Genomic DNA, 12,933 nt, shown 5'->3' on the forward strand with positions numbered 1-12,933 from the left:
ACTGTGGTACTTGCAAAAGAATAAACTGGAATTAAGTAGATTACCCAGAATCCTATTATACGTGTATGTGTGTAGGTGTATAGAAATTTAATATGATTAAAAAAGATATCACAAGAAGTTGGAGAATGGTAAGGATAACATTAAGATTTTATAAGGTAACTGGGGAATAAACACCACAGATGTTTTCCAAACAATGACCCATATACCAAAAAAATAAAAATAAAGGGATTCAACCTTGTCTGTATTAAAAGAAATGTAGACCAGAAAAAGCTACCAAGCAATTTTAAAATGGAAACATCCCTTGTTGGTCAGGTGAGGTGAAATTGGTGGGCGATATAAACTGGGGTAGTCAGAGCCTTTTGGAAGCAATTTGGCATTATCCATCAAAAGCCACAAAAATGTTATTTTTTGACTGAGTACTCAAACTTAACGTCTCTAATTCTAAGAAATAATTCAAAATAATGGGCAAGAGAATTTGCTGCACATTATTTATAATTATAATGTTGAAAAACTGGACACCACATAAATGTTCAACAAAGATAATAACATGCATTGTGTTATATTCACCTGATAGAATAATCTGGTCAATTATTATTTGTAATAATTCTAAAGACTATGTAGCAACATGAAAAAACACTCGAATGTTTCAAACAAAAGGACATAATAGCATATATGCACTATGGTTAACTACAAATAGTCATATTAAGATGAAAAAGACTGTATCAAGACAATAATTTTTGTCATGAACTGATATTTTTGATAACTTTTTCCCTACTTTTGTTTGCTGTTCTATTGCTTTTATAATATACATATTAAAGATAATTCACATTCTGCATAAGCTGATGAAGACAGGTATAAAGAGTTGCTCACAGGGGGAAGAAGCCAGTGAACCTGAAAGATAAGAGGATGCAGGTAGGAGTTAATCACTCCATTTTCTTTTCATTTGTGGAAAGGCACCTTCTTCTGTGCAGAGTTCCTAGGGCTCCTGCGCTTGCACGTGTGCAGCTCCGCTGTATCGGGGCACGGAAACATGGCGTTTCAGAACGCGCTGAGTCTCTGAGATCATTTCATTTCAAACCTCCCGGCTAATTCAAGAACCAGAACTACAGCATCCATCGCACGTAACTGTGATGGATGCTTCTGACTGACTGAATATTCCATGGAGGGAGAGCTCACCACCTCACGGAGCAGCCTGTTGAGGCTCTGCCGTCCAAACCCGCCTCTACACTTCACACAAAGCAGGCTTCCCGGTCAATCACTGCCTTCCAACTGGAATTTCAAGCCACAGATCACAGACTAAGGGACTGGAATGAGACTGCATCATTCTTCCTAACAAAAGGAAACTATTAAGCTCAAAATAAGAGATTATCCCCATTCATGAAAAACTACTCTAGAAACAGGAATATAGAAACCCGTTTCTATACCGGCTATTTTGCCGAATAGAAAACAGTAACGGTCAAAGATGAATTCCCAAAGAGAAGTGTTACAGATAGCTGCCCACACTTCTCTTTGAAGACTAAAGACTTTACATCTGCAAAGATTCTCATTTAGAAAATTCCTTCAGTTTTCTGAATACAAGAGGGGAGAGCCACCTTCGGAGCTCATCTTTCTTATCACATTAGAACTTCTGGTTGTCTCGAACCTCCGCAGAAGTGGGAGGCTGATAAGCTGGTGACGGAGGGCTGGCGGCTCACCACGGGCAGTGGGAGCAGGACTCTGTGGGTTTTCAGGACACACCATCACTTGTCTTCATCAAGAATCATACCATTTCAGGCATATTTCCTGTATTTCATTAGAAGAGTCTAAAAGTTTCATGTTTAAAAGTGGGGTGGAAAATCACATTACAAATGGATGCTGGTGCTTCAACCCCATGCAAATTTTAAAATAATAGTTTGCAAAGTGTTATTCAGCGGGAGGGCCACTATGTTTGCCCCCTTCCCTGAATTCATATGTTGAAGCCCTAACCCTCATTGTGATGGTATTTGAAGGTGAGGCTTTGGGGAGGTGATTAGGTTGTAAGAGGGGGCCTTCATGAGGGGTTTACGGGAGTAGAGATGCCAGAGAATAATGTGTGTGGTGTGTGCACGTGGTGTCTGTGTGTGTGTGTGCACGTGTGTGTGTGTGTGTGTGTGTCTCCCTGACTGGTGAGGACACAGTGAGAAGGCAGAAGAGAGTCCTAACCAGAAAATGAACCCTGATGGACCTTGATTTTGGTCTTTCCAGCCTACAGAACAATTCTGTTGTTTAAGCTACCCATTCTGTGGTCTTTTGTTATGGCAGCCAAGCTGACCGAGGCACAAAGCAGTGAGAAAAACCAGGGGAAAAGGGCAGTGTTTAGAGACAATGGCTCTGACAGCCTGCCTCAGGTTGGAGTCTGGCCTAACCATCCCTCCTTAGAGATGCAGGGAGCACAGAGAGCCCCCAGAACCTAGAAACGAAAACTTTAGCTTAGGGAAGTACGGCAGCCCTGAAGGAGCCTGGAGTCAGCCGACAGAAGTGAGGAAGGACAATTCTTAGTCTGCTCTCAGCCATGGTGAACAGTGTATAGAAAATGCTGGGATGAGCTCTTTTTGGACTCTTCCTAGAGCAGAAAGGTGGTGCTCCCTGCAGCATACAGCAAGACTGTGGTGTTTCGTAGTCTGTGGCTTACAGTGCTCGGAGGGTCTTTAAGATACATGATGGTTTCCTCTAAGTGTTGGAGGGTGGGAGCCACACGGGTGCGATCTAAGAGGACCTGACTCTTCTGTCAGTCCCTTGGTAAAACTAATCTGTGCCGAGCTGCTGGGCCACGAGCGCCCCTGGGTCAGCAGGCACAGCAGGCACGGGTTCTCTGCATAACAGCAGGAGGGAGCCCAGAGGGCAAAGTGCAGGCCCCCGGAGTGATCCCTGCTCTGGACCTGCATTGCAGCTTCTATTGCCAACGGCTGTGCTGTCTCCACTTGGGTCCTCTTTCTGATCTGGGCCCCTCGTTGAATCAAAGGGAAGGAGATTGAGCAAAACCAAGGCTGGAAAGACCCCCTCCCTCCCAATCCTCTAAGGTTTTTCCACTATTGAGCACATGTGCACAGACTGCCAGCAGCTTTCATGGGGACCGAGCTTTGCTGAGATGGATCAACACTTTCTCATGACCAAAAGCAATAATGTTTCTTGAGAAGGGCTGTCAGACATTCTACTAGACTAGGACCAACGCATTGCCTTTCCTATTATTCAGAGTCACTGTAGATCCAGCATCTAACATCATAGGAGCCGTGCTCACTCCCAACTCCCATTGGAAATCACAGCCCTGCTCTACGTAATCGTGAATGTCAATATGCTAACAGTGTTAAGCCGGCCAAGACAAACCTAATGGATTTGGTTTAGTGTTTGGTGCCAAGTAATACACAGCTGATTAAGCCAGTGCACAGATGTGCTAAAGTCATCTGGCGGTTCCATGTCTCCATTTACTTCTTCCCCAGGCAGGCATAGACTGAGAGAAAGGACTGGCCAGGCCATGCATGGACATGTGATGGTTACCTGCAATTCTGAGGAAGGAGCTGCACCCTGCAAAATGGACCTTGGATCGGTAACTCACCAAACTGGACAGTTAGTGTTAAGACAGCTGTGACGCACACAGGACAGGATGGCTCTGCTGCCTCCTAGGCGGCGAGTCACAGGGATGTGAGGAGAGGTGCACCGGGCAAGGCGGAAGAATGCCCATTGTTTGCAGACCCTGTGGGAACAGCTGCCAAACAGAAATTACTGAAGACCTTTGTGAGGGTAATTGGTAGAGATTCTATCAGAGATCTGAACTGGAAAGGGAGGGGGTACAGTTTTATTCAACCTCCCCCACCCCGCCCCCAATGCTGAGCTGAGTGTGATGGAAAGTCCAACTCAGTTCTCAAACGGTAACAGAGCAAAATGCTTTGACTACTTCCTGTGCTTATTCGTCCTGTGCCATATAGTTGGGGTTCAACACTAGGATGGAAAACCTCAGGGAAGAATGTCTGTGGATGAAGAAATGGCAAAGCAGTATTTACTCAACAAGAACATTCACTGAGCAGCTACTATGTGCTGCCCCTGGGCTGGGGGCGGGGTATTTCGTGGACAAGAAGACAGATCATGAGCTGATCACAGTCCAGACAGGAAGGCATGGTGTGAGGAGAAGCCAGTGGACAGAGACGGGAGCGGACTTTACAAATTCTGCCTCAGGACTTCTCTTTGCCTCAGCGTCTCTTCCTTCATTACCTGTTGCTTAACCTGTGCTCTCAGCTCCCTCATGGAAGTGTGCATTTCTGGGCTCTACCCTCAGCGAGTCTGGTGTTTTCCGTAAGGGGGAAGGACTATTTTTTTTTTTTCAAGTTCTCTAGGTGATTCCAGTGATGAGCTGGATCTGGAACACTGCCTCAGTGGGCCCACGCTGGAAAACTGCAAGATCGTACCAAGCATGAGAAGGCACTATTACATCCCTATTTCCTTCCTGTGAAAGCAGATGCAGTCTCCTCTGGGAGGCCAGCCCAGGGGGTGGTCAGGGTACTCCACGAGTGACCTGCTCACCTCCCCTTCAGCAGTCTATTCTGGCTGGCTTATTCCCTGTCTCTGCGATTCCACTCGGAATTCTGAGATGACAGTAACATCGAATCTCCCTTTCGCTGGTGGTTAATTAACATAATGGGTAAACAATAAACAGTGTTGTAGAGTGAGGAAGCTGGGTGATTTTCAAGTATTTCTGAGCCCTGCTCATGGGGATAAAACATGCACAGGGCAATATGCACGTGGAATATATCAAAAGGGATATGCCAGAAACACCTTTCATGCCAGGACGATGGGAACATTCACTGAGGCTGCTGGTGGTAGTGTGGTGACACAGCTGGGGGGTGGGGTGGGGGGGCGACTCTGGCTGTAGGCTGTAAAACCTGCTCAAGCTTTCTGGGAGAGTATCACATTCTCCCTGTTTTCTCAGGCTCGCTGGTTCACTTTTTAGTAGCAAATGTGAGAAATGAAAAGCATCTCAATGGGACTTGCAGAAAAACATCGAGGATTCTCAGACACACCTTTAAGTTCTTAAAAGCAAAACCTTTTGGCTCCCTGAAATGTTACTTCTTTAATAGGGTTTTCCCTCCTTCCCCCCATCCCCACCCCCACCTGCCTTTAAGAAATTCCCCATTTTCAGAGACTATTAAGTAACTAATGATGGATTAAATCTTCACTAATTCGAAGACATTAAGAAGCAAAATAGAAAACATTTTGAAATTCTGTACTGGGCACTGGGTTGGGGGCTGGGTATGTCAGCTAAAACATTTAAAAAGCAAAATGTTCTCTCTTCCAAATTGTTTTACTTTGCAAAGGTTTCACCAGGTACTCTCCCCTAAGAATGTGTTTGTGTGCACACAAACACGTGTACACTCAAACATGCATGCCTGGGGGAGGGCGGGGAGGGGAGGGGAGAGGAGGGGAGGGCAGTCACTTAGTACCTGGAAGGTGCAGGCTGTGAGTGAAGTTTAAAGGTGTGGCTTTTCATTTGCCCTACTAGCTCAAATTCCAAAAACAGTAAAGCTCTACTGCCATCTCGTGGCATCACAAGACGTTCACAGGAGGCATGATCTGCTCAGATTCTATGAACTAAATCCAAAAACACCCCAGTAGTCCACACGAAGACGTTTACCAGTGAAAAGATTACAATAAGAAGTACTGTTGCTTTTTTATTCAAAAGGATCATGTGCTGCACAACGATTTCAAAAAGACCTCAGGTCTTCAGGCTAAGGCTACCACGGCATTGATTCTGCCATATGTAACAATTTCACACTGAAACAAATCTTAACGTAAAAAATTACCTTCAAACCCCACTGGGGCATTCTCACATAAACTAGGAAATTTCACAAATGATAGTTCTTTCTTCAATATTCAATCTTTTCAATTTCATCCATGTCTTCAGGGTCGAGTTGCTTAATGTTGCTGTCTGAAAGAACAAAAGAGAATCAGCCAGACTTATCCCAGGGCCCACATGGAATTTCATTCCATCCATCTCTGAATTTCTGAAGACAGTGACATCTTTGAATATGTGTTCCTGTGACACCCCGTATGGAGAGCCTTGAGACAGAACATTCTCTCGATTAGATAAGGAGGGGATGGCATCAAAATAACCAACGAACTAATATGGCATCATTTGCACCAGACAACACCACACACACGACTAGATAGCTTGGCACAGAAATAAGGCCACAGTGCAAGTGACGGGCGAGGAAAGGGTTGAGCTCTGGAGGAGTGAAGTGGGTGTGTGTAGGAGGGGGTGTGGGACAGGCACAGGGAATACGGCTCCTCCACTGAAGTCACTTCCCAAGACAGGTCTTTAGGAGCTTACACAGCAACAGGGATCTTAATGGTCCTTCTCCCCACGCAACCCCCACCCCCCCTTCAGTTATCCTAACCCAAGGTGCTAAATCAGCTTCCCTAAAGGGCCAGGACGTGCTATAGCTGGTCTGCAAACCCTTTACAATTATTAGGTTCGTGCAAAAATAACTGTGGTTTAAAAGGTTAAAAATTGCAAAAACTGCAATTACTTTTGTACCAAGCCAATACATTCCAAGTGGTACACATGTGTCTATGTGCACGTCCCCGGGGAGTGTCCACTGCTGCCCACCAACATTAACATCCACTGTCCTAAAAGGTGAAAGATACATTTGGAGTCACTCAAGCGTCACTCTTCCCCTGCTCCCCAGCCTTATCCCTGGGCTTCGGGGCCTGGGGTAATCTGAGAAGTGAACATCTCAGGTTACCGCCCTCTCGGCTTTCCATCAGAGTACAGCCTGCCAGTCCAGGGGCCCAGCGGATCATTAGATCCTGCCTTGTTTAGATGGGGGCTGGAGGAAGGCGGGCAGACCTCAGAATTCGGGTAGGGTGGGGCAAGAAGAAGGGAAAATGTAAATAAAAGCAGCTGCTGGGGACAGAGCATAATCTTCAAGGATTTTATTACTTTGCTTAGGGTGGTTCTTTCTTCATAGGACACGGAAATCTGCTCCAGTTCTCAGAATGAGCAGTAATTCATATTTGAGCTCCTATCAATTCCACTTGATTTAAAATGTCTTTCCTTACGTACCGTGTGCACATTACTCACTGTCTCATAGTAGGAAGCTGGGCACTGTGAACCAGAAGCCTCCTGTCCCCCTCCTGTTTGTCCCAAGCACTGGGCTCGAGGTCTACGACACGCACCGTCACTGTCAACACGAGCAGGCCCACAGTTCCCACTGTGAACAGTGCTACTTACTAAAGTGATCCTGGATCTTCATGAGCAGGGGCAGCTTATCCACTTCGATCATGTTGAAGGCGAGGCCTTTTTTCCCAAAGCGCCCTGTCCGCCCTATGCGATGGAGGTAGGTCTCATAGTCCGGCTCGCCCGATTGGTTCACAGGGAGGTCGAAGTTCACTACAACTGTGACCTGCTTCACATCAATCCCTAGAAGAGGAAAGACATTGGAGGGTCCTTCCACTTCTTCCTTAGGACACAAGTATTCAAGAACCACACTTGCGGAGGGAATTCTCATTCCACAGACACAGTGTATGAATCAGACCTGGTTTTGCATCATGGAAAGGGGCACGTCAGTCTGCTTGCATAGCACATCTACGATGCTGGATAGGAATCAGGGGAAGCTAACTCTACAGAAGTCTAAATATGCACAGCGTGTGTGTATGTGTGTACACACACACAGTGGGAGGGCTCTTATCAAGCACACAGAACCAATCCCTCCTGTCTGCTCCTGCTGTGCAGAGTCCCCAGCATGCACCTTGGTCTCATGTCCCCTTACCCGTCACAGGGCCCCAGCTCCACTCCATTGCACGGCCACTGTTCTAGTCAGGTCTTTTCATCCTTGCCTCCATGGTTATAACAATTTCCAGACTGGGTTCCCCTCTCTCTTCTCCCACGCCTCTAGTCTCTCCCCACAGCCAGTCACCAGAGCCCAGAGCATTGTGTACGGAACCCAAATGCCCAACTTGTACAGGAGGACAAAGGACAAACAACTCAAGACTTCCAAGCAACCAAAGTCCCATCTCGTCCTCTCCTGACTCGCAAATCCAACACTGCAGGCACAGGCTCCAGCCGTTTCCCAAGCAAATGGCAAATTCTCATCAAATGGAATTCTACCCTTCCTTCAAAACTGTTCACAGCTAACATCACCTAGCAAGACTTGTGTGACCAGCCCCCCCCGCCCCCGCCGTGTCTCTGTCCTGCAACACTAACAAGCAGTCCACGTCACATCCTGTCTTCCCTGCACTGTGGTTGGGCTCTGGGGCTCTGTGTGCCTTCTTTCCTCTGGAGTTCAAAGTTGCGCTGTCCCAATGAGGGTAACGATTAGCCTCACGTGGCTATTTAAGTTTAAGTTAATTGAAATGAGCAATTCCACTCCTCGGTCACACCAGCTACATTTCAAGTGCTCAGCAGCCACATATGGCTCGTGGCTACCAATGGGACAGCACAGACTAGCACATTTCCATCAGTGCAGGAATTTCTGCAGCGCTGGTCTAGAGAGTCGAGTCCAGGCAGTGAGCTTCTGAGGGGCAGGGACCTCGTCCTTTCGCAGGCTACTCTTGCCAAGCTCAGCACTCATGGCAGGTCCTCAGCTCTATATGCTGAACTAAAAATGAATTAGGAAACAGGGTTTGAGGATGAGGTCTCGGCAAAGATACAGGAGGGATGAAGAAAGTAGGAAGGCCATCTCTTGAAAACACAAACATTTTTTTTCAGCAGTCAGTAGTTTCAAAATTAGAAACACCTCAGAGATGAACATCATTAGTCAATTGGAACGCAAGTTAAAAACATGAGCTACCACACACATCTACTAGAAAGGTTCAAATGAAAAAGAGTGATACCACCAAGTGCTGACAAGGATACAGAGCAACTGGAACTCTCCTACGTTGCTGGTGGGAATGAAAAATGGTGCAGCCCCTTTGGAAAACAGTTTTGTAGTTTCTTATAAAGCTAACCTTACCATATGACCCAGAAATCCTACTCCTAGGTATTTACTCAAGAGAAATGAAAACCTATGTCTACACAAGACCTACTCATGAATGTATATTACAGCTTTATTCAAAATGGCCCCAAACTGGAAACCATCCAAATGTCTATTAGCTAGTGAATGGATGAACTAATTGTGGTACGTCCATCCAATGGAATATTACTCAGCAATGAAAAAGAATGAACCACTGATACATGTAAGAACACTGATGAACTAAAAAGCATTATATCAAGTGGAATAATTCAGACACAAAAGCTACTGACTGTATGATTTCATTTATATGGCATCTGGAAGAGACAAAGTATAGAGACAGAAATCTGATCTGCAGTTGCCAGGGACGAGTAGCTGCAGAGACTGACTGCAAAGCACAATTCTGGGGGGAGACGGAAATGTTCTGTATTTTTATTACAGTGATGTTTACATGACTATATATGCTCATCAAAACTCATCATATACTGTATACTTTACATTGTATACTATATACTGAACCACATACTTAAAATAGTGAGTTTTATCAAACATAAATTATACTTCAACAAACTTGACTTTAAATACAGAGGGTGCCAAAAAAATGTGTACACATTTTAAGAAAGGAAAAAACTGTATTAAAATTATGCTGATAACCACTTTAGGCAGCTCTTGACTTGTATTCAAACATGACTTGTATTCATCTTTTATTGGTATATATTGAGTGTTACAATATTGAGTATTATAATTTTAATATTTTTCTTTTTTTGAAATGTGTATACATTTTTTGGCACCCTCTGTACACACACACACACACACACACACACACAAACCTCGAGCACAGACATTGGTTGTTATAAGAACTTTCTCTTTCCCATCCCGAAACCTCTGAATGATGGAAGCTCGCTGATCCACGGTCAGTTCTCCACTTAACAAAGACACTTGGTGGCCATCCTGCACCATCTCCACAGTCAACCACTTGGCATTTCGACGAGTCTACATGAAAACACAAAACCCAGCCCAGGGCCCCGAGTTAAAGCAGACTGGCTGTGTTTGCTGTGCTCACGCGTGCAGGGTGGGAGCCAGGAAGGGTTGTCCTAGAGGAATCCCAGAATGTGGCATGGAATTCTTCCTTCCCCTGTGATTCTAAGTGTGACATCCTCTCAACCTGTCAGAGCTCTGGCTCCTCAGCCATGACACAGAGATAATAAAAAATGCTCTACCTACCTCACATGACGGTATGATGGCAAAATGAGATAATGTAATAATAACATCAGACACTCTAAGAGTGCACCATGTATGCCAGGCATGTTGCTGAAAACTTTACATGCAATAATGTGATGAAGTAACTAATTTCATTAAAAAAAAAACACCAAAACAACAACAACAAAAAAACCCAAAGCTTAAAAGCATTAGTAATTTGCCCAAGGTTACAAAGCTAGTCCAAGGCAGAGTGGAGCTTTCCTTTATTCTAAAAGTATGTTTTTACATGCCGGTGCTATTCTAGAGCAGGGGATGTGAAAGTAAGACCAATGGGATCCTGCTCTTGTGGAGCTCAGTGTTCATGTGGTAGTAGAAAATAAAAACAATAGGTGAACACGAAAAACGTCCAACAGCAAAAACTAAATATGAAAATAAAAACAGTGTGATGTTAACAGTGAGTCACTGAGTGGCTACTTGAGTCACAGTAAGTTGGGAATAGAACATTCTTAACCTGATAAAGTGTATCTGTAAAAACCCTACCATAAACATCAACCTAATGGGAAAGTGTCAGAAGCCATCCCTCTAACATAAGGATGCCCTCTGTTTAACATATTAAAGTCGCATTCCATTACTTAACCTTTCTAAGTTTCACCCGTAAATTACAGATAATTTCTACTCAGAGTTGCTCTGAAGAGTAAATGACGTTAACATACAGAGGGCTGAGCACGGTGCCTGGCTGCATGGCACTTCTGAGTCGTACTGTCCCCCTACCTCGGGCTGCAGGGACGCCTGGGCGTGGCGGAGACGCATCTCAGCAGTTACCTGGCAGAAGATGATGGCCTGGCCAATGGTGATGCCGCCGTAAATGTTGCACAGAGCCTGGTACTTGTCCTTCCTGTCCCCGCACAGCACATAATACTGTCGGATGTTGTTCAGGGTCAGCTCCTCTTTGCGTAACTTGATCACGTTGGGGTCAGGAATGATTCGCTCTGCAAACTGCCACACGGAGTCCTCAAAGGTCGCCGAGAAGAGGAGCATCTGGCACTCGGAGGGCAAAGCTCTGTGACAGGAAAGGGAAGAAGGCTGTCACCCACTGCCACCCCTGCCGCTCTCCTTGGAGGCAGCGTCTAGCACGTCCCGCCTGCTGCCATCCGCTGCTCCTCACACCTGCTCCAGGGGTCAGTGTGCGTGCGGGGTGCGCCTGCGACAAGCTGCCCTTCTGTGAAAAGAGCGACGAGTCCTGCTCCTCCTTGTGACCCAGAATTTGGGAAAATACATACACTGAGTGAGGAGCTCAGGAGCAAAGTTTACATATGTATTCTGGAAGGTGTGAGGTTTTCATGCCAATTTTATGCTGAGGAGAAGCAGCAGAACGGAGCCAAGAGTAAGAATCCAGACGCTCTTTACGGTGATGGTCTCACACAGAGTTCCATGGGGATGAAGGAAACAGAGGCTGCTCATTCCATGGCTGGGGTTCTATTTCTTGGGAGGGAAAGAACAGCTGCCACAACTAACTTTATTTGCAATGGGAAGAACCCAGATATAAATAAAAGGGAGGCAAAAGGAGAAAATGCTACTGCATGTGAAATGTAAACTGAACTCATAATGAATAAATACAGGGCTAATTTATATAAAGTCCAAAAACAGGCAAAATGCACCTACGGAGTTAGCAGTCAGGATAGAGGCCAACCCTGGGGAGGAGAGAGGGGGCTAGTGACAGGAAAGGGGCGTGGGGTGGGGAGGGGCACTTTTGGAGTGCCGGTGAACTCCCATTTCTTGACCTGGGCCACTGTTACACGAGGACAGCCTCTTTATGATAATTCACTCAGCTGTACTCTTATGATTCATGTATTTCTCTGTAGATATTTTCAAAACATCAATAAAAAAGTTAATATTTTAAAACAAAAGGCAAAGCAGAGAGACATCACCACTTCTGAAAAGACAGAGCACCTAGAAGAACAAGCTGTTAGTGCTAAAAGAGAGGGAGGGGGGAAGTCATACAGACCAGTGATTCCCAAACACAACTTTAAGCCTGGGGCCTAGGTCATCTGGGGAGCTTTTCAAACAACGATCTGACTGCCCGTCAACTATGGTGGACTGTCTACAAGTGCTACCTCCTCAGCTTCCCACATCCCCTCAGTATAATTATAAAGAGATAAAAAAGATATGAATCCACAAAAACATGGAGAATAGAAAAGGAGAAACTGGTAGATAAGCTATTTCAATACATTTTTCAAAGATGGAATATGTGGTAAATGAGAAAGTGGATGAAGCTACAATATGAGAGCTACAGACGGAAATGGTGATGAAAAACGCAGTTAAGCTGAAAAGTCTACTGAGAGGCCTGAGACGTGCACACACCAGAGTCCAGAGAATCAGCGGGGAAGGACTGAAAATGGGGGTAGTATGTTAGAACACACTGGGGAAATTCTGCATTAGCATGCTGAGGCCTCTTGGAAATCTGGAAAAAGATGGCACCAGGACTGGTATCTCAAGGCCTGGGCCATTTCATTTCAAAAGAAAGTTTATACACATTAGACAAGGAAAGGAAACATGGGCTATTCTGCAGAACACACTAGGTTTTAAAGACGGAGTATGATAAAAGAATGTAAACTATTTCATGAATAATTTTTATATTGATTGCTTGTTAAAATGCTATTTTTGATAAGTTGAGTTAAATAAAATATATTACAACATAATTTTACCTGTTTCTTTTTTCAAATGTGGCTAGTAAAAAATTTAAAATTACACATGTGGCTGGCATTATTATATTTCT

General features: G+C 45.0%; 1 protein-coding gene across 4 annotated transcripts in view; it reads right to left on the reverse strand.

The window, feature by feature from the left end:
- Positions 1–200: 200 nt before the first annotated feature.
- DDX25 (DEAD-box helicase 25) overlaps positions 201–12,933 on the reverse strand; it is a 28,137-nt gene continuing 15,404 nt past the window's right edge. For 2 of the 4 annotated variants that reach the window (XM_019710530.2, XM_074321408.1), the window contains 4 exons: positions 10,980–11,217; positions 9,788–9,950; positions 7,241–7,429; positions 5,666–5,935 (listed from right to left, as the gene is read on the reverse strand). In XM_019710530.2, the coding sequence (XP_019566089.1) occupies positions 5,874–5,935; positions 7,241–7,429; positions 9,788–9,950; positions 10,980–11,217 (652 nt within the window). In that variant the 3' untranslated portion in view covers positions 5,666–5,873. Of the gene's footprint in view, positions 1,270–3,571; positions 3,722–5,665; positions 5,936–7,240; positions 7,430–9,787; positions 9,951–10,979; positions 11,218–12,933 lie in introns of those variants that run through there. The other 2 variants (XR_002135751.2, XR_002135752.2) reach the window with 2 other exon arrangements.

This window comes from Rhinolophus sinicus, linkage group LG16 (assembly GCF_036562045.2).
Source record: "Rhinolophus sinicus isolate RSC01 linkage group LG16, ASM3656204v1, whole genome shotgun sequence".
Classification (NCBI taxonomy): domain Eukaryota; kingdom Metazoa; phylum Chordata; class Mammalia; order Chiroptera; family Rhinolophidae; genus Rhinolophus; species Rhinolophus sinicus.